Below are 20,314 nucleotides of genomic sequence, written 5' to 3' on the forward strand. Positions count from 1 at the left end.
CTGATTGGTTTAGACCCCCGGCACTTCCTGTTTAGACGACGGTTCTGCATCGTTGGGTGTAATTGTGCGGCGGTATTTCCTCACCCGGGTCTGATGTTTTAGTTCTCACAGTTCCTGCTCTCTGTGTAGAGCCTGATCACGGGACTCGACCCCAAAACCACGAGTCCTCATCAAAATCCCTCCAAACGTCCTCACGCTTACCGCGGGAAACACGGCCCAGCTCGTTTATTATTAATATATACACCAGTATAAAAACTAACCACCACCTCCGTCTGAACTGTCCACAGTGTGTGTGTGTGTAAGATATAAATAATATCTGAGGATTATTTTTATTTTATTAATATTAAATACATTAAACTAATATTAAACTTTGGGATTAATAATTAATTTTTCCTGCTGGTTATTGGCTGGATTTTCCTGCACTTAGACAGATATTTGGGTATTTTTGTGGTTATTTATGGGGGATGTAGGGAGCATTTATTTATTTATTTATTTATTCATTTATTAATTATTAATTTATTATTTATTTATTTATTCATTTATTTATTTATTTATTCATTTATTAATTATTCATTTATTCATTTATTCATTTATTAAGTGAAGTGTTTCAGCAGCAATTCACAAACACCACACAAAAACATCAATGTTGTGCAAAGGAAATGAAAATTAATGAATTTAATCATTAATGAAATGTAATATGCAAAATAAGTGAGTATATGAAAATATAAGATAAAACAAAGAACATAAAAGCTAAAAGCCTAAAGGTGCCGTTTATAAACAGTACGAGTGTAAATAAAACAGCAGTGTGTATAAATGTGCATATTAAATACCATCAGCAAGATTTGGGTATTTGTTTCTGAAGGGTATTTAATGGTATATGTTATGGTATTTGTTTTGGGGGTGTTTTTGAGGGTATTTCTGAGAGTATCTTTGTAATGGTGTTTGTGAGGGTATTTGTTTGTGTGTACCGGGGTTTGTAATGGTGTTTGTGAGGGTATTTGTTTGTGTGTACCGGGGTTTGTAATGGTGTTTGTGAGGGTATTTGTTTGTGTGTACCGGGGTTTGTAATGGTGTTTGTGAGGGTATTTGTTTGTGTGTACCGGGGTTTGTAATGGTGTTTGTGAGGGTATTTGTTTGTGTGTACCGGGGTTTGTAATGGTGTTTGTGAGGGTATTTGTTTGTGTGTACCGGGGTTTGTAATGGTGTTTGTGAGGGTATTTGTTTGTGTGTACCGGGGTTTGTAATGGTGTTTGTGAGGGTATTTGTTTGTGTGTACCGGGGTTTGTAATGGTGTTTGTGAGGATATTTGTTTGTGTGTACCGGGGTTTGTAATGGTGTTTGTGAGGATATTTGTTTGTGTGTACCGGGGTTTGTAATGGTGTTTGTGAGGGTATTTGTTTGTGTGTACCGGGGTTTGTAATGGTGTTTGTGAGGGTATTTGTTTGTGTGTACCGGGGTTTGTAATGGTGTTTGTGAGGGTATTTGTTTGTGTGTACCGGGGTTTGTAATGGTGTTTGTGAGGGTATTTGTTTGTGTGTACCGGGGTTTGTAATGGTGTTTGTGAGGGTATTTGTTTGTGTGTACCGGGGTTTGTAATGGTGTTTGTGAGGGTATTTGTTTGTGTGTACCGGGGTTTGTAATGGTGTTTGTGAGGATATTTGTTTGTGTGTACCGGGGTTTGTAATGGTGTTTGTGAGGATATTTGTTTGTGTGTACCGGGGTTTGTAATGGTGTTTGTGAGGGTATTTGTTTGTGTGTACCGGGGTTTGTAATGGTGTTTGTGAGGGTATTTGTTTGTGTGTACCGGGGTTTGTAATGGTGTTTGTGAGGGTATTTGTTTGTGTGTACCGGGGTTTGTAATGGTGTTTGTGAGGGTATTTGTTTGTGTGTACCGGGGTTTGTAATGGTGTTTGTGAGGGTATTTGTTTGTGTGTACCGGGGTTTGTAATGGTGTTTGTGAGGATATTTGTTTGTGTGTACCGGGGTTTGTAATGGTGTTTGTGAGGGTATTTGTTTGTGTGTACCGGGGTTTGTAATGGTGTTTGTGAGGATATTTGTTTGTGTGTACCGGGGTTTGTAATGGTGTTTGTGAGGGTATTTGTTTGTGTGTACCGGGGTTTGTAATGGTGTTTGTGAGGGTATTTGTTTGTGTGTACCGGGGTTTGTAATGGTGTTTGTGAGGGTATTTGTGTAGGTATAATACATGAGATGTAGATTAAGTGTAAATGCTGGTATGTTGTGATTGTGTGACGTGATAGTGAGGGTATTTGTGCTGGTGTTTGTGTGAATGTGCTGGTGTTTGTGCTAATGTTTGTGGTGGTGTTTGTGATGGTGATAGTGAGGGTATTTGTGTGAATGTGCTGGTGTTTGTAAGGGTATACTAAATGAGATGCTGGTATGTTGTGATTGTGATGGTGATTGTGAGGGTATTTGTGTGAATGTGCTGGTGTTTGTGATGCAGTAGAGCAGGTCTGATAGGTTCTGATACATCATTCATCATTAATACTAAATCATCTGATTGGTTGGTTTCTGTGATGTAACAGACGTGTGTGTGAGTGGATCTGAGCTGTGATTATAAATCAGATCTGAAGGTGATCAGACCTTCTCCAGATCTACACATCCAGATCTGATAATCAATCATACAGATTCATTAAAACCCCACTGTTCATAAAACTCAATTAACATTGTTTTAGATTTACAGGCATGAACTGACTGTAGTCTGGTACTAACTGTAGTCTGGTACTGACTGTAGTCTGGTACTGACTGTAGTCTGATACTGAATGTAATCTGGTACTGACTGTAGTCTGGTACTAAATGTAGTCTGATACTGAATGTAGTCTGGTACTGACTGTAGTCTGATACTGAATGTAATCTGGTACTGACTGTAGTCTGGTACTAAATGTAGTCTGATACTGACTGTAGTCTGGTACTGAATGTAGTCTGGTACTGACTGTAGTCTGATACTGAATGTAATCTGGTACTGACTAGTCTGGTACTAACTGTAGTCTGGTACTGAATGTAGTCTGGTACTGACTGTAGTCTGGTACTGAATGTAGTCTGATACTGAATGTAATCTGGTACTGACTGTAGTCTGGTACTAAATGTAGTCTGGTACTTAATGTAGTCTGGTACTAAATGTAGTCTGATACTGAATGTAATCTGGTACTGACTGTAGTCTGGTACTAAATGTAGTCTGGTACTTAATGTAGTCTGGTACTAAATGTAGTCTGGTACTGAATGTAGTCTGGTACTGACTGTAGTCTGGTACTAAATGTAGTCTGATACTGAATGTAATCTGGTACTGACTGTAGTCTGGTACTAAATGTAGTCTGGTACTTAATGTAGTCTGGTACTAAATGTAGTCTGGTACTGACTGTAGTCTGATACTGAATGTAATCTGGTACTTAATGTAGTCTGGTACTGACTGTAGTCTGGTACTAAATGTAGTCTGGTACTAAATGTAGTCTGGTACTGAATGTAGTCTGGTACTGAATGTAGTCTGGTACTGACTGTAGTTTGATTGGCCGTTGCGTCGTGCTGAAAGGTTGAATGTGTTTGATTTCCTGCAGCTCTGTGTTTATCTGAACGTGTGGCGGCGGTTTCGAGTTTCTGGGCGTTCGTTCTGGTTTAGATGTTTGGCGAGAGTTCAGAGGAAGTGGCCGGCGCAGAGGAAACACACACACACACACACACACACACACACACACACACACACACACGTTCTGAACAACACACTGAGAAGTGCTGAGAACACGTGTAGGAATTCATCTCATCACGCTCACCTAGCAAAGCTAGCTGACCGACCTTTAGTTAACTTGCTAATCAGACCGCCGGCTGAGCTAGCACTTCTGAAGCCGTTCGTCAGACTCGCACCAGCTTCCTCTTTCTGACCCGCTGCGCTCGCTAAACACGCAGCTGCACAAACCCTTCTGAGCGGATGCGGCGCTACCCAGGTGCACGCCCCCCCCCCCCCGGACCCCAGACACGCCATCAGTGAGATGCTCCGCCTGAATGACCCCCCATCCCCCCCCCCCCCCCTCCCGGACCCCCGACACGCGATCAGTGCGACGCTCCGCCTGAACGCTTCAGTGTTTTATATTAGAGTCGTCTCTCTCACCTTGGGGGGGTCGTACAGCTCCAGCTCGAACCTGTCGGCCGCCCTCCGGACCAGCAGGCGGCAGCGCTTCCAGTGCGGGGTCGCATCCGAACTGGTGTCGTCCACCTCCAGGTAGCGCAGGTGACCCTCCTTACACGGGCTCCCTCTCTCGGGCCACGCCTTCGTGCTCTTGGTTCTCAGGCAGCTCCGGAGGAACGGGTTCCGCAGTCTGAAGCCACCGGAGGGCGCCGCCGCCGCCGCTACGTTCTGACAGAGGAGTGAGGCGGAGTGTTCCGATGCCTCCGCGCCGCCGCCTCTGAGCCGCTCCGATTCGTCCACGGAGCCGTCCTGGGCGGAGTCGTCGGACGTGGAGCGTTTCCTGAAGAGGCGGCGGACGCTTCTCCCGAACTTGGACAGGACGTTGACCCGCGAGGTGAAGGGCGAGGTGTGGGGGGCGGGGGGACAGTCCGGAGCGTGAGCCCCCTGACCCCGGTGTGTAGTGGCGGCCTGCGGCGGCTGTTCCCGCTCCTGTTTAGGCACCCATATAGCGAAGGAGGCGCCGCTGCTCGGCCGCCCCGCCTCCCGGTAGTCCAGCACCCCGGAGGTGACGAGCGCCCGGCGGCTCATGGGCGGCGTCGGAGCTTCTTCTTTGGCCACCTCGTGGCAGAAGTGAAGCTGGAAGGCGGCGCTGAAGTGCTTGCCGAACTTCTCGGGCGACACGACATCGTGAGGCGCTGTGGTCCTGGCGAAACGGCGGTAATGCTGCGCTAGCTCTCGCGCCGTGGCACTCGCGTGAAGCTCACAAAACTCCCTCCAGCCACAAGGGGGCGCTGTGCTGCTCGACGTCTGCTTGATAGAGTTACCATTCATCTCAGTAACCAGTGTAGCACAGAAACACTGCACAGGAGAGACAGAGACACGTCAGTTACAGAGCGCCAACACACCTGCTGCAGCATTATTCACCCGCCAACACACCTGCTGCAGCATTATTCACCCGCCAACACACCTGCTGCAGCATTATTCACCCGCCAACACACCTGCTGCATTATTATTCACCTGCCAACACATTCTGTATAAAATAATAAGTAAATGTTAACTGGAGACTTTCTGGTGTTTAATGGTGAATGTTGGTGTTTGATGGTAGATATGATGGTAGATATGATGGTAGGTATGATGGTAGATATGATGGTAGGTATGATGGTAGATATGATGGTAGGTATGATGGTAGATATGATGGTAGATATGATGGTAGATATGATGGTAGATATGATGGTAGGTATGATGGTAGGTATGATGTTAGATATGACGGTAGGTATGATGGTAGGTATGATGGTAGATATGATGGTAGGTATGATGGTAGATATGATGGTAGATATGATGGTAGGTATGATGGTAGATATGATGGTAGGTATGATGGTAGATATGATGGTAGATATGATGGTAGGTATGATGGTAGGTATGATGTTAGATATGATGGTAGGTATGATGGTAGGTATGATGGTAGGTATGATGGTAGATATGATGGTAGGTATGATGGTAGGTATGATGGTAGATATGATGGTAGGTATGATGGTAGATATGATGGTAGATATGATGGTAGGTATGATGGTAGGTATGATGGTAGATATGATGGTAGGTATGATGGTAGGTATGATGTTAGATATGATGGTAGGTATGATGGTAGATATGATGGTAGATATGATGGCACTGTGCTGGTGTTTGGTTTCAGACGCTGCACAGCTCCGGTTCTCACGCCGTGCCCTCAGACTATGAATGAAGAAGTATTTAATCATGAGCTGGATTGACCACAGAGGTGCAGACAGACGGCGTTCAGGATCACGCAGAGCAGTTTACAAATGACTCACACACACACGGAGAGGAAGTGAAGGTCTCAGCATCAGCCCGACTGAGACCTGCAGCACATCTGGAACGTCTTTCATCTCAACCAGTCAATGAGACGTTCATCAACCCGCCGAACGTCCTCGCTCACTGATAACAAAACCAATCACTGATACACACTTCATCTACAGGAAACCATCCCACTGTACACACACACACACACACCACAGCGCTCTCGTCATGTCCTACAGCCAGGTGAACCCATCTCATCCTCCTCATGGTCCTCCTGGTGAGGGTGGAGGCACAAACAAGACGAGGTCGAGCCGAGCGTCCTCACCACAGCCACACACCCGGCTCCTCTCAGCCATTTACAAACCAAATATAAAATATAACCAAGACACGGTCCATCCAGCAGGTCCATCATGAGATGAACCACCAGCTCTTCTTTCAATCCATTTAAAAGAGCTTTATTGTGCTGCTTGTTCCCCTGACCATATACTTTTGGCCACTGATCACTGCTCATGAGCACAGAAGAGCTTAGACATTGACTGACCACCATGCAGAAGGATCTGCTCCTAGATGTTCCCAGGGTATCTAGAAGGTTCAGTGTAAACAAGCACTATATCTGAAGTATCTATGCAGCGTAGATCTCAAACATGATCCTCACACGCTGAGGTTCTCCAGAATCGTGGAGAACAATGCCTCCATGCACCACCTACATCTCAAGCCTGTGCTAGACAGAAAGTGAAGAAGGTCCAGGAGGGGAAGCTTCTCACCCCCCACCTGACGGGACCGACCTGTGGGCACCATGTGATTGGTGACGGTTTGGGACACGTCCACGTACTTATCTGTCAACAGGAGGCACCGAGCTTCACTTAAAGACTGGTTCAGCGTGCGCACACACACACACGTACACACACACACGTACACACACACACACACACACACACACACATGCACGTACACACACACACACTTACACACACACACACTGGTGTGATGTTGGTGCACGTGCTCGTACTGCCCCTGCACCGGGCCTCCAGTTCCACCAGTCTATCAGCACATCCAGCACCAACATGACTCAGCACACACACACACGGGCTTACACAAACACACGTTATACACACAGCATACACACCTTGCCGTCTCTTCAATTCCCGCCGCACTGGGTTCTAATCCCAAACCAGTTTAAATGTAAGAGCCTCCATACTGAGGAGGATCTACACCTCCAGTCCTGGTACCTGAAGCTCCCACAGGAACTCCTGCAGACGACCTCGGACTATTACAGGTGTGTGTGTGTGTGTAGATTTCATGTAAGTTCCCCTTCCGAGACCCAAACACACACACACACACACACACCTGCTGAAGCTCCAGCCACACACACATCATTCCACAGTTATAAAACGAGGATGAAATCCTGCAGGTCGATGCTGACCAGGCTCCTGAAAACGTTCCTCCTCGTTTTTCCCTCCTGATGATGTTACGCCACCGTCAGGAGGCTGAGGGCTCAAGTGGAAACCTATAGAAACCCTACAGACCGTGTGTGTGTGTGTGTGTGTGTGAGCAGTGGCCACAGAGACAGGAAGCCCAGCCCTGCTTCAGCGACACACTCACACGTACATATAAATACATACATTGTTGAGTGATGTCAGCAGTGTGCTGGTTCCAGGATTAGGTGTGCACCCACTATACACTCTCACTTCCTCATAATCACCCCCCCCCCCCCCCCCGCCACCCTCGTACCAACCACTCACACGGTCCTGCCACAGAGGAACACTCCAGAACCTTCGTCTGGTGGAGAGATGATGGTGGAGAGATGCTCCGGGTTCTGATCCAGAAGCTCCAGAAGTGGATTTGTACCAGGTTACACCTTCTGGGTTTTACTAATGCAGTGTAGGGTGCTGGGTGTGTGGGTGGATGGGTTAGTGGGTTAATAAATGGATGATTGGTTGGTTGGTTAGATGAATGGATGATGGACAGATGAATAAATGTATGTGTGGATGATTGGTTGGATGGATAATTGGTTGGATGGATGGATGGATGGATGGATGGATGGATGAGTGGGTTGATGGATGAGTGGGTTGATGGATGATTGGTTGGATGGATGAGTGGGTTGATGGATGATTGGTTGGATGGATGGATGAGTGGGTTGATGGATGATTGGTTGGATGGATGGATGAGTGGGTTGATGGATGATGGATGGATGCATGAGTGGATGGATGGATGAGTGGATGGATGGATGAGTGGTTGGATGGATGAGTGGATGGATGGATGAGTGGTTGGATGGATGAGTGGATGGATGGATGAGTGGATGGATGGATGAGTGGATGGATGGATGAGTGGTTGGATGGATGAGTGGATGGATGGATGAGTGGATGGATGGATGAGTGGATGGATGGATGAGTGGATGGATGGATGAGTGGGTTGATGGATGATTGGTTGGATGGATGGATGAGTGGGTTGATGGATGATTGGTTGGTTGGATGGATGAGTGGATGGATGGATGAGTGGTTGGATGGATGAGTGGATGGATGGATGAGTGGATGGATGGATGAGTGGATGGATGGATGAGTGGTTGGATGGATGGATGAGTGGTTGGATGGATGAGTGGATGGATGGATGAGTGGTTGGATGGATGAGTGGATGGATGGATGAGTGGATGGATGGATGAGTGGTTGGATGGATGGATGAGTGGTTGGATGGATGAGTGGATGGATGGATGAGTGGTTGGATGGATGAGTGGATGGATGGATGAGTGGTTGGATGGATGAGTGGATGGATGGATGAGTGGATGGATGGATGAGTGGTTGGATGGATGAGTGGATGGATGGATGAGTGGATGAGTGGATGGATGGATGAGTGGATGGATGGATGAGTGGGTTGATGGATGATGGATGGATGGATGAGTGGATGGATGGATGAGTGGATGGATGGATGAGTGGATGGATGGATGAGTGGGTTGATGGATGATGGATGGATGGATGGATGAGTGGTTGGATGGATGAGTGGATGGATGGATGAGTGGATGGATGGATGAGTGGGTTGATGGATGATGGATGGATGGATGAGTGGTTGGATGGATGAGTGGATGGATGGATGAGTGGATGGATGGATGAGTGGATGGATGGATGAGTGGATGGATGGATGAGTGGGTTGATGGATGATGGATGGATGGATGAGTGGATGGATGGATGAGTGGGTTGATGGATGATGGATGGATGGATGAGTGGTTGGATGGATGAGTGGATGGATGGATGAGTGGATGGATGGATGAGTGGGTTGATGGATGATGGATGGATGGATGAGTGGTTGGATGGATGAGTGGATGGATGGATGAGTGGATGGATGGATGAGTGGATGGATGGATGAGTGGGTTGATGGATGATGGATGGATGGATGAGTGGTTGGATGGATGAGTGGATGGATGGATGAGTGGATGGATGGATGATGGATGGATGGATGAGTGGATGGATGGATGAGTGGATGGATGGATGAGTGGTTGGATGGATGAGTGGATGGATGGATGAGTGGATGGATGGATGAGTGGATGGATGGATGAGTGGTTGGATGGATGAGTGGATGGATGGATGAGTGGTTGGATGGATGAGTGGATGGATGGATGAGTGGATGGATGGATGAGTGGGTTGATGGATGATGGATGGATGGATGAGTGGTTGGATGGATAAGTGGGTTGATCAGTGGTGATGGATTAGAGTAATATACGCTGCATCCACACTTGTATTAAATCATTAATATAAACATTTAATCAGGTGATGAAAAACATGAGCAACAATGAAGATCCAACCTGTAGAACATCAGAACCTTCAGCACTACAGTGTGTGTGTGTGTGTGTGTGTGTGTTCAGAATCAAACTAAAACTCTGCAGAAGCAGCAGCAGAAACTTTCCATCACACACAGTGATGTTACAGCCATGATGTGAGGTTCGTACCACAGTCACTGAGACGCTCAAACCAGGCACCACCACCACCACCACCACACCCTCACACAGGAGCTCAAACTGTGGACGAGTTTCAACCATCAGCAGGAGCACAAGCTCCACAACATCATCCAGATACAAACCGGGGTCTGATTACGCCACACACACACACACACACACACACACACACACACACACACACACTGGCCTGGGGGATTTTTCTTTTACCCACTAGTGTGTGTGTGTGTGTGTGTGTGTGTGTGTGTGTGTGTGTTTCATTTCCTCTGAGCTTGTCAGCTGTATTTTTTTTTACATTGTTCATGTGCAGCACTTTTCCAAAGAGCTCACACGCACACACACACACACACACACACACACACACACACACACGCGCACACACACACACACACACACACACTGTATTAGATCCTCACGCTTCAGTCCAGGCTGAATCAGTGGAAGTGTCCAATCAGCAGCGGTTACAAATTCCTACACCCTAACTAAAGACGTCAACACCAACATCCTTAACATTAAATATAACGTCATAATAATGATGAATAACAAAACCCAAAATAAAAGATCATCCTGGAACCTGCAGTGAGAATGAACGAGAGAGCAAAATAACACACTTATATCAGATAAATAATCCAAATGTGGAACTAAAGATTCAGTCCTGCAGTATAAAAAACTGTACTAATGTGTGATAGTGGCACCCCATCAGCCAGAGGGTCCAAGTCTGAGCTCCAACTGCAGAACACATGAAACACGTGCTGAACAGAGAGGATATGAGAAGAAAAATAAAGTGAGAACTTTGGGATGTTCTTCCTTGATGCTTTAAGTGGGTTCACAACATGATGCCTGAGGTACCAGACAGTTCCGCTGCTTTAATGTCAGATATGTTATATAAATATTAGCTGGTACCCGTGAACGTTCCTCTGTTTTATATATGGGGGCTTCAATCCTTCAACCTCCTGATGAACAGACCACTGACCCACCCAGAACGAGGAACGTTCTGAGCATGTTTGTGTCCAGAACTGACCGCTTCTTATTTATTTATACCGGTCGCATAGTGACGGACCTCTACTGACCCCTTCCTAAGGGAAGCAGCGTGGGACATTCGGTCCAAACGTGGAGGTTTGGATTCTGACGTGATTTTGGGTCTGTAGATCGGAGTCGGTCGAGGGGGGGACGGTGCGACCTGTTGATCTAAATCACAACCGAGTTCCTAAACTGCTACAGAGATGAGCAAAAGTCTAAAACCACGAGTGTTTTCTCAAATGACGTGGTACGTTCTGGTTTTTGCTGTGTGATGGACTCAGTTCTCTCAGCATGATTTAATAAACAATATTCCTAAGAGCATCTTGTGCTGGATGGGTTTAGATCAGGAGAATCAGCAGAGCTTCATCTTTGGTCTTCGAGAAGTTGCTGCAAAGCTCTGAGGTTTGAGAATCGTAATGGAAAAAAATATCACTAGTGGTCTCAGACTTCTGACTGAACTGTAATAACATGTAACAGCGCTGTTATAACCACTGCACTACCATAATACACAAGAAATGAAGGTGTTCACTCTCTACAGGGCATAAAATCATCAATACATTTGGGGATAAATCACTAATCATCACTAATAAATAGCTGAGCACCACATGATCTCTCACTTTTACAAACTGAGTTCAATAAATCCACATCTTAAACAGATCTTAGATCCATAAATACGATTTGCACTGTTTTAAATGTACAAATCACAGCTGTCTGTGTTTATTACCATCTCCTCCTGTCCCAACTCTTTTGGAACTGAGTTTAGTCGGTAAAACCATCAAACAGGTGAAGGACGAAATATCAGAAACACACGCGACAGCGTGAAGTGAAACTGAGAGACGAAATGAGAAACAGAATCACATCTGCACTCGAGATTACACTGATGATAATGAACACTGCAATATACGAGATCCACACCAACATGAGGCAACTAACAGAGTTCCAGGTGGACCAAACGGTGCGTGCTCACATCTACGATCCACAAGAACGAGAAATCAATTCACGTTTCTATTCTCAAAACTCATGATGTGAATATTGATGGACAAACAGCATCAGTGAGGTGGAACAGTGAGCGCAAAAGCCACTTGACAAGGTCCCCAACAGAAGTACCACCCCAATTGACTGTGACCCAGTCTCAATGAAATGAGCAGCAATTCATGACAGCGTCACTGTTCACAGAAGGTCAGGGCCAGGCGATGCAGATCTTGGTGTAAAGAACTCACACTCTGGACCCCTGAGCAAAAATGCTCACCACATATTAGTGGAATATGTGGGATCTTATAGCTCCCAGGGTTTTGTTTGATTATTGGGATTACTAATGGGATCACGGGTGTACGTTGCATAATTAACAACATGAAGAGCCAAACGATCATGATGGACCACAGTCCGATTGTTCCTTCTACACTATCAGCAGTTATACACCTGTGTGGTTCAATAGTGGTTCAATAATTGCTGTGCATGGTCATAATATCTCCAACCATGGTGCTGCTGACGGACCCGGTGCACCCTACGGTGCAAACCCTGTTCAGTGCAGATGTTTCCATACTGAATGAGACTAACTGCTCTATTTATTCAGCTCTGTAACAAAGAGCAGGGTGAATCACCGGATTTACACATCACTCGAGCTGTATAGAAGGTTCTGGCTGTGCAGATCTGCACATTATTCACACCGCACACTTTCCATTGAAGAAGCTCCAGCATCCCTCCACAGGCCAGTCTGGACGTGTAGGCGAGCATTCCACACAGATTAGAGCTTCTTCTGAAGACAAATAACAGTCACACCGCTTATTAGATCCTTTATAATTATATATGTGAGGCGGGTCACGCTAAGCAACAGTGGGTCTCCAAAAGCTGGGTTCGATCCTCGCCTCCGGTCGCTTCCTGTGAGGAGGAGGAGGAGGAGGAGGAGGCTTATCGTTCCCGCCGTGTCCATGTGTGCACAGAGGGCGAGTGTGTTTTCCTAAATAGAGTTGGACCCACCGCGACCCTGAGCACGATTAAAGAGTAGAAGTGTGTGTGTGTGTGTGTGTGCCGTCCTCGCGACCGTGTACAAGTTCAAACGCGCACGTGCGGGTCAAAGTTGTCGGGCAGCGCTGTGGAAAAATAACCGTTACAAGCCGGCCGTGTCACAATCCGCACACTGCAGTGCTAAATAGTGCCCTAATAAAGTGTGCTTAAACTTGTTGCGGCGCTAATCGCGGATCTATGGGTATCTGACATGTATCGGAATTCCGCGCTCCCCGCGCGCGTGCTCGATATTCATTATTCGGGGTGCAGATGAAGTCGATATGGGTTTGATTCTAGTGCACTACGGAGTGAGCGTGGCGCAGTTGGGATCGCGGCCCTGGTCCGCGGCTCGCCGGCGAGTTTGTGAGAATTAAGTGCGTAGTTAATAAGCTAATCTCCTGCCCGGGTCCGTGTGCACCCCACCGCCCCCCGGTTCTGCCCCGCGTTTACATAACTGCCCCGCCAGCACTCCAGAAACCCAACACATCCAGAGAGCAGCCCGGCTCAGAGCACACAAGTCCACAAAAAGTTCCGAACCAGCGGCGGAGCTGCAGAACAGCGTGTTAGTGTGAGGAGCCACAGCGAGAAGCTCCGACAAGCATCCAGACTCGTGTAGAGAAGCTCAGAACATCTCAGCAGCTTCTCCTCAGTAACACAGTACAGCAGGAGGGTGAGGGTGAGGGTGAGGGTGAGGAGTTACCTGGCGGCCCCGGTGCCCACTGTCCTCTCGCTCATGGTGCTCAGATCCCGGCTGCAGGATGCTGTCTGGTGCTGCTGCTGGTGTTGATCTGGAGCTGCTGGTTTGTTGGAGCTGCTGGTTTGTTGGAGCTGCTGGTGTTTGCTGCGCTCTCAGGAAGGAGACTGAAGTGTAGAGAGAGAAAAGCTTCCAGAAACTGAGAAACCAACTACAGGCAGCTCAACATGAGACTCACCGCGGAGGCTCCGGGCAGAATAAAAGTCCTCCAGCTCCTCAACCGAGCAGAGACACGAAATCAAATACAAATACATTCTAATAACAAATACAATATAAAATATAATACAATAAAATATACATTTTACTAACAATTAACTACAATTCATGTAAATAAGTGTCGCTATTCAACTGAGCAGTGACACAAAATCAAATACAAATACATTCAACATAAAATACAACACAGTATAAATTATAATATTAAATATAATACAATAAAATAAACATTTTACTAGCAATTAACTACAATAAATGTAGATAAATACATAATCAAACTGAATAAAAAACAGGATCTAGGATCATAAACACATGATCAGAATTAAAATGAATAATAGTACATAAAATCCACAGGGTTTGTGTGGGTTTCCTTCCATATTCACACTTGGAGCATTTACTATTTTTTTTCTGAAGGGCCTTGTCTAGGGGCCCAAAAGTGATAAGGCTTGAACCAGCAGCCATTGTTCATGGTGTAACTGCTGTTCCTGCTGCCTTCAGATCGTCCTGCAACACGTTTTAAGTAACTGCTGGATTCAACCACTGAACTTCATTCCATTATTCCATGGATAAAGGGACCAGTTGCTTTAACTGGTATGATGAAGGTGTTTTCTGTGGCTGTGTTGCGTTTCATTATGTAATAAATATATAATACAGTAGAAGTATAAATAAATAAAACGGGTTTCTTTAATAAAATGTTTCCACATGTGAATAAGATCATTATTAGTGTTATTATTCTGTAATTACTCTGTTTTATCATCAGCACTTAAACACTTCAACACGAAGCTCAGTTCACATTTTGGTTTGCATCCGTCTGTACTGAACACAGATCCTGGTACCACACAGCTCCAGGGTCAGGGGAGTTGGACCTGGGTTCTTAAATAGCTTTTTTTGTTAAATCTCTGGGTGCATTTTCTTCCACATTTCAAAACACATGCTTGTAGGTGGATTGGCTACTAGAAGTAATTAATGCATTTATTAAACCTGAATAAATTCCTTATTTACAGACAGTGTTTAAGGTAGACTCTGGACCCACCGCGACCTGTATCGGGATCAAACTTCTCCTAAAGGTCAGTAGGTGAATGAATCAACACGTCTGAGCTCACACATGAAACATGAACTAGTAACTCATTCATTATCAGGACTGTAATAACGAGCTTATGAATGACTGATCAGTGCTGCACTGAAGCTACACAGTACAACTGCGCCACCTGCTGGTCACTTACACACACACACACACACACACACACACACACACACACACACACACACACACACACACACACACAGGTCTGAATGGTCTGAGATCCTCCCGAAGACAAGTCTGCTCAGATCCCACCACCACCACCTCTCCTCAGGATATAGCCAATCATGTCTGTGTAGACACCCGCCCGGCTGATAGCACCTCTGGTGCCACAAGTTATGAGTACAAATAACTGTTAGTAAGAGTGTGAGAGTGAATTTATTTGTTGAGTTGCTGAGTGTTTATCTCTTGTGTTCAGTAACACGATTCACACACACATTAAAACACAATGTATTTTTATTAAATGTAATAATTCTGTACCGATTCTGTGCCACACATGAGCAGTAACAGCTGTACACAGATGTTCTCACTACATGTCAGTTCATTTACCTTCAAACATTCAAATAAAGCTTTTATTTATAAAAATCATGTTCAGAACGGACACACAGTGGGTAGAAAATACACAGGGCTGAGAGATCCTGCTCCACCTCCTGGGATCTTCAGCATTAATACCTTATTATACAGTAATTATTAGGAATCCTCTACTGTTTCAACCTGATCGCTGTTTACCACGTCTAGAGTTCACGTGGGAGGCAAATTCTTCACTCAGAACTCACCGTGAGCACCGTGGCTCCTACAGATTGTGATAAACCTGTAAGGGAAGGACCACAGTGATGGTGAGGATGGTTCTGATACAACTGACACCCCAGTGGGGGGAAACGAACAGGACATAATGCTTTGTGTAGGTTGAACACATGTATAACCGATATATGGAAGACTGTGGAGTCTAAGGGCAGCTTTACAGAAACTGAAGTCATTTTGTTGAATGGAAAAAAATGGGATGCATGAACCCCACAACACCTGAGTGCAGTGATAACAAACTTCCGGGTTTGTGCAGTTCTTAGTCGGACATTTGGACATTAATGCTGTTTCATTGATGGGGTGAAAGGATCATTCTCTAGCTCTGTAACAGAGATCAGGTTGGAGGGCGTGTTGGGGGTTATGCTTCAATCCTCAGCTCCTCTGTGCTCCATTTGGTCGATATACAAACCGCATAATAGGATACATGTAAACAAAAAAGCTGCTACAGGTTGCAGTAAATTGGGTATATATATGTATATATATATATATATATTGCTGTATATTAAAGATTGGCTGGCTCGTGTGCAGAGCCGCTGTCTGGATTCTTTATAACACATCACACATGTATACGAGGTTAGTGCTGAATAACAAGGACAAACGGACATCAGATAATAACGAGCGAGTGAAATGAGAGTAATCGTGCTACTCAGGACCTGAACCGTGCAGAAGACCAGCTTCAGCACTCAGTAACACCAGCGCCCAACACACACACAGTCCGACCCGCTGTCCAATAAAAAGAGCTGCTTTATTTCCACTGCAGACTAATAACAGAACTGAACAAGAGATCCACACGGTTCCAGCTAATGGTAGATCATTTATACTCCCAGCTCTTCCTCCCAGTTAAAATTATATATAAAAGTGGAATAACACACAAACCATAACACTAGATCCTGAGTCCAAGCAGTTCCTGTTTTTACTGTGCAGTGGAAAATCATCAGTACCATCCAGAGCATGAAGGCCCTGAAGATACGGCACCTTAACCAAGAGAAATGAGCAGAATGTGAGGAGATCAGAACACACAGGGTACCCAGAACACCCCGAGTACCCAGAGCCCTTGCTCCTAAATTCAGCTCAGTATATAAAAGCTCTACACATCAGAAACATTAGAATAAATCATCATAACATGGATGTGGTGAATGTAAAGCTCAGTAAAATAAAGGCAAGAAGGTGAAGCACCGAGATCCAAGCACCAAACCGGAGAGTAAAAACACTGGCATGGTAAGAAGAACCTCCACTGACTGAGTTCCTGCAGGTACCTGAAGATGAAGCGTATAGTGATATACAATCACACTATAAACCTGATCATATGGAGAAACGATGGCAGGAGCAAGATGGCTTGTTACTATAGCAACCTGTTTAGTGATGCTGTTTAGGTTATACGGCACGTCATCATCTGATTTGGTCCTAAACTGTTTTTGAGCTCCGTCCTGACCACAGTGCGCCGGAGAAAAATAGTGTTCAGCGTGATCAAACACGGCGGGTGTAACAGGGCGGGTCCAGGTGAAGCAACGTACCTGCAGTAACACGTAATAGTGATATAACCCCATACCACACAGGAAGCTTAACCAAGGTAGAGGAATACGTAAGGAATGGCCAAAATAAGGAACCAGGACCAGTGTGGATCCATGTGTGGGGCTCATTCATGAGCAATACTGGCTCCAGCGTTTGAACATGCTGGTTTGGTCACTACCACAAATTTCCCTCAGGCTCGGTCTGGTCTTCTGCTCCCTCGGCTGGAATGATTTCATAATTTGGCCGTCTCTCAGAACTCAGTTCTGTTCAGGTTTATTTATAGAAGAATGGAACCTACAGAGAGCAGAAGTGCTGGTGTTGGTTCTTTATAAATACGCTGATGTATGGTGGGACCGATGATTGATCCTGTTACTGACTCTGCAGCCACTCTTTCCGGATCTCAGCCACCTCCTTTCCGTACCAGTCGTGCAGTCTGGAGAAGCAGGTCGTCCCGGGCGACACGCCCATCACCCCCGTGCCCAGATCTGGAGGGCTCCGTCGGCGAGGCGGTACTGGGGGAGGACGGACGGCGTGCCCCCTCCCTGCGCACTCGCCCTCCCAGGCCACTCCGTTAGCTAAACCCGAAGGTCTGTTCCAGGAGACGTCGTTCTCCCTCCCCGGGACTCCGTGTGCTTGGAGTCCTTCATCCGGGGGCAGGTCGCAGGGTCGCCCCTCTGCTCCTCCTCCCCCCCACTGCATTTCACACCCCCCGCTCTCCGAGAGTTCTGGTTTGTTCCAGGAAACTCCTGAACCATTCTCCCTCCCCTGCAGGCTAGACAGAACGGGTAATGAGCGATTAGGTCGGATCCCGTCCCCTCCTCCCTCCTCGTGCTTCCTCTGCGCCTCCTCCAGCTGCCTCTCCAGCTCCCGCACCACCAGGCGCAGGTACTGGAAGCTGGCGCGCGCCAGGGCCCTCGCCCACTCCTCCATGTCCTGCTGGGTGTCGGCGGCCAGCGTGTGGGTGCGGTGGTGCCCGAAGCGCACGGCGAAGGCGAAGTCGACGCGCTCGCTCTCGCACAGCTCCACGGTGCAGCCCTCCAGCACCACCATGCCCAGCGGCTCACGCCTCCCGCGCTCCTCGAACAGGAACAGCAGGTTGGCTCTGAGGACGCACCAGCGCCGGTGGAAGGCCCCGCTGCGCTCGCTCTTCTTCATCAGGAAGCCCGATTTATCCGGGGGCGTGCCACACGTGGCGTACTGCACCACGCTCCTCTCGTTCAGCTTCATGGTTCAGGGGCTCGGAGAGAGAGAGACGCCAAGCTGTGGACGAACGACCGGCATTAATATTCACTCACTTGTTATATTTGTGCCATGTAGTGGACGCCTTTATCCAGGGGCCCAACTGTGGAAACTTGTGATGACAGGGCTTGAACCTGCAACCTTCTGTTTACTAGTCTAGTACCTTAACCACCAAGCTACCACTGCTCCATCACTGGACATGCACTCTTCCTGAAAGGCTTTCCACAAGATTTTGGAATGTGTCTGTGGGAATCTGTGCCTACTCAAGGATTTTTGAGATCAAGCACTGATGTTGCACGAGAAGCCCTGACTTATCACACAGTTCCAATTTATCCCAAGGTATTAAATAAGGTCGAGGTCAGGGCCACTGGAGTTCCTCCACATTAGACACATCAAACCATGAATAGGATGAGCCCTTCCCCAAACTGTTCTATATAGTGTATATTGGCCAATCTGCTAACAGAATCTAGAAGATCTACAAGAGAACAAACACTGTGGTGTGCACTGGTTTACTTACATGTAGCTGGTGAGCGGCTCACACTCCTGCGACGTCCAGTCCTCACATCACCGTCCAGCGCCGAGCCTCGCCATCACACAGCTTCCTCTGAAAAGCACTGAAGCGTAACACACACACACACACACACACACACACACACACACACACACACACACACACACACACACACACACACACACACACACACACACACACACACACACACACACACACACACACACACACACACACACACACACACACACACACACACACACACTGGGGTTTATTCATCCAGAAAGAGAGAAGAATCAAACCCAGCTTGTGTATGAGTAAACAGCACACGCTGCTTCAGGATCCATCAGTTCCACAGAAGTTCTACAGTGGAACAGTGAATCACACGCCATCCTTCCAGCTCCAACTTCCTCTCCGACCGGCCCGGCTCACTTCATCTCTTCATCACCCGTATGACTATAACTCACTCATCCATCCATCCACTCAGCTTTAGGGTCATGGGCCGATGATCTGGGATGAACTGTCACCCGGTCCAAGCTCTATGCTTAGAAATATACCCTAACAGAGCTACAGTATCACACACAGCATCACACACTCACTTCTTCAATCACTTACTTACAACTAGGGACAATTTACAGCAGCCAATCCACCTATAGGCATGTTTCTAACAGAGGAAGCTCCATCTGCATGTAAACTGGACCCTGGAGCAGTGCTTATTGTTAAAGTCTTAGTTAAAGCAACATATTTGGAAAGTTTTCAGGTAATAAATGAATCAATCTGGAGAGTAAATAAATGATATGATGCTGCTGCTCAGTGCATCTGAATATGAGGTATTTTAACACAATATATTCCAATTAAAAAAAAGGGAAAATGACATTTTCAGTTCATGTGCTTAGATTTTATAATAATGAAATCAGATCAATCTTATTCTATTTATTAATAAATACATAAACAAAGATAATGTGTTAGGTACAGCACTGATGCTCCTGCATGGATTGCTGGTTCAGCATTTTTTCCCCAATCGTTTTCCGTCTAATCATGCCTCTTGTGCAGGGATTGGCTGTCATTTTGTAATCATAGTGAATTTATCCAATCAACTGAATCCTATGCGAGAATTTAGCCAATAACAACGCAGAAGGCGGGACTTGCCGGAAAACAGGTAGAGTTTTCCCACTAACGCTCGCTTGGAGTAATTTACATACCATAACCAGGAATAACACAATGACACATTTAAACGAACCTTAAACATCTTTTATCTGACAAGATCAAACGAAACCGCGTCACTATAA

General features: G+C 46.3%; 2 protein-coding genes across 2 annotated transcripts in view; both read right to left on the bottom strand.

Annotated features, from left to right (window-relative positions):
* Nucleotides 1–13,713, bottom strand: part of sh2b3 (SH2B adaptor protein 3) — a 23,445-nt gene extending 9,732 nt beyond the window's left edge. The window contains exons 1-2 of the mRNA XM_063018007.1: nucleotides 13,615–13,713; nucleotides 4,118–4,993 (exon numbers count right to left, since the gene is read on the bottom strand). Coding sequence (XP_062874077.1) covers nucleotides 4,118–4,966 — 849 coding nt within the window. The 5' untranslated portion in view covers nucleotides 4,967–4,993; nucleotides 13,615–13,713. The remainder of the gene's footprint in view (nucleotides 1–4,117; nucleotides 4,994–13,614) is intronic.
* Nucleotides 13,714–15,400: 1,687 nt separating this feature from the next.
* On the bottom strand, nucleotides 15,401–19,123 carry pheta1 (PH domain containing endocytic trafficking adaptor 1). The gene is made up of 3 exons (XM_063017863.1): nucleotides 19,032–19,123; nucleotides 18,059–18,535; nucleotides 15,401–17,968 (listed from the first exon to the last, which is right to left on the bottom strand). Exons 2-3 carry the CDS (start codon nucleotides 18,500–18,502, stop codon nucleotides 17,645–17,647), a joined length of 768 nt encoding a protein of 255 aa, XP_062873933.1. The 5' UTR covers nucleotides 18,503–18,535; nucleotides 19,032–19,123; the 3' UTR covers nucleotides 15,401–17,644.
* Between the last annotated feature and the right edge of the window lie 1,191 nt (nucleotides 19,124–20,314).

Source organism: Trichomycterus rosablanca, chromosome 21 (genome assembly GCF_030014385.1).
Source record: "Trichomycterus rosablanca isolate fTriRos1 chromosome 21, fTriRos1.hap1, whole genome shotgun sequence".
In the NCBI taxonomy this organism is placed as follows: domain Eukaryota; kingdom Metazoa; phylum Chordata; class Actinopteri; order Siluriformes; family Trichomycteridae; genus Trichomycterus; species Trichomycterus rosablanca.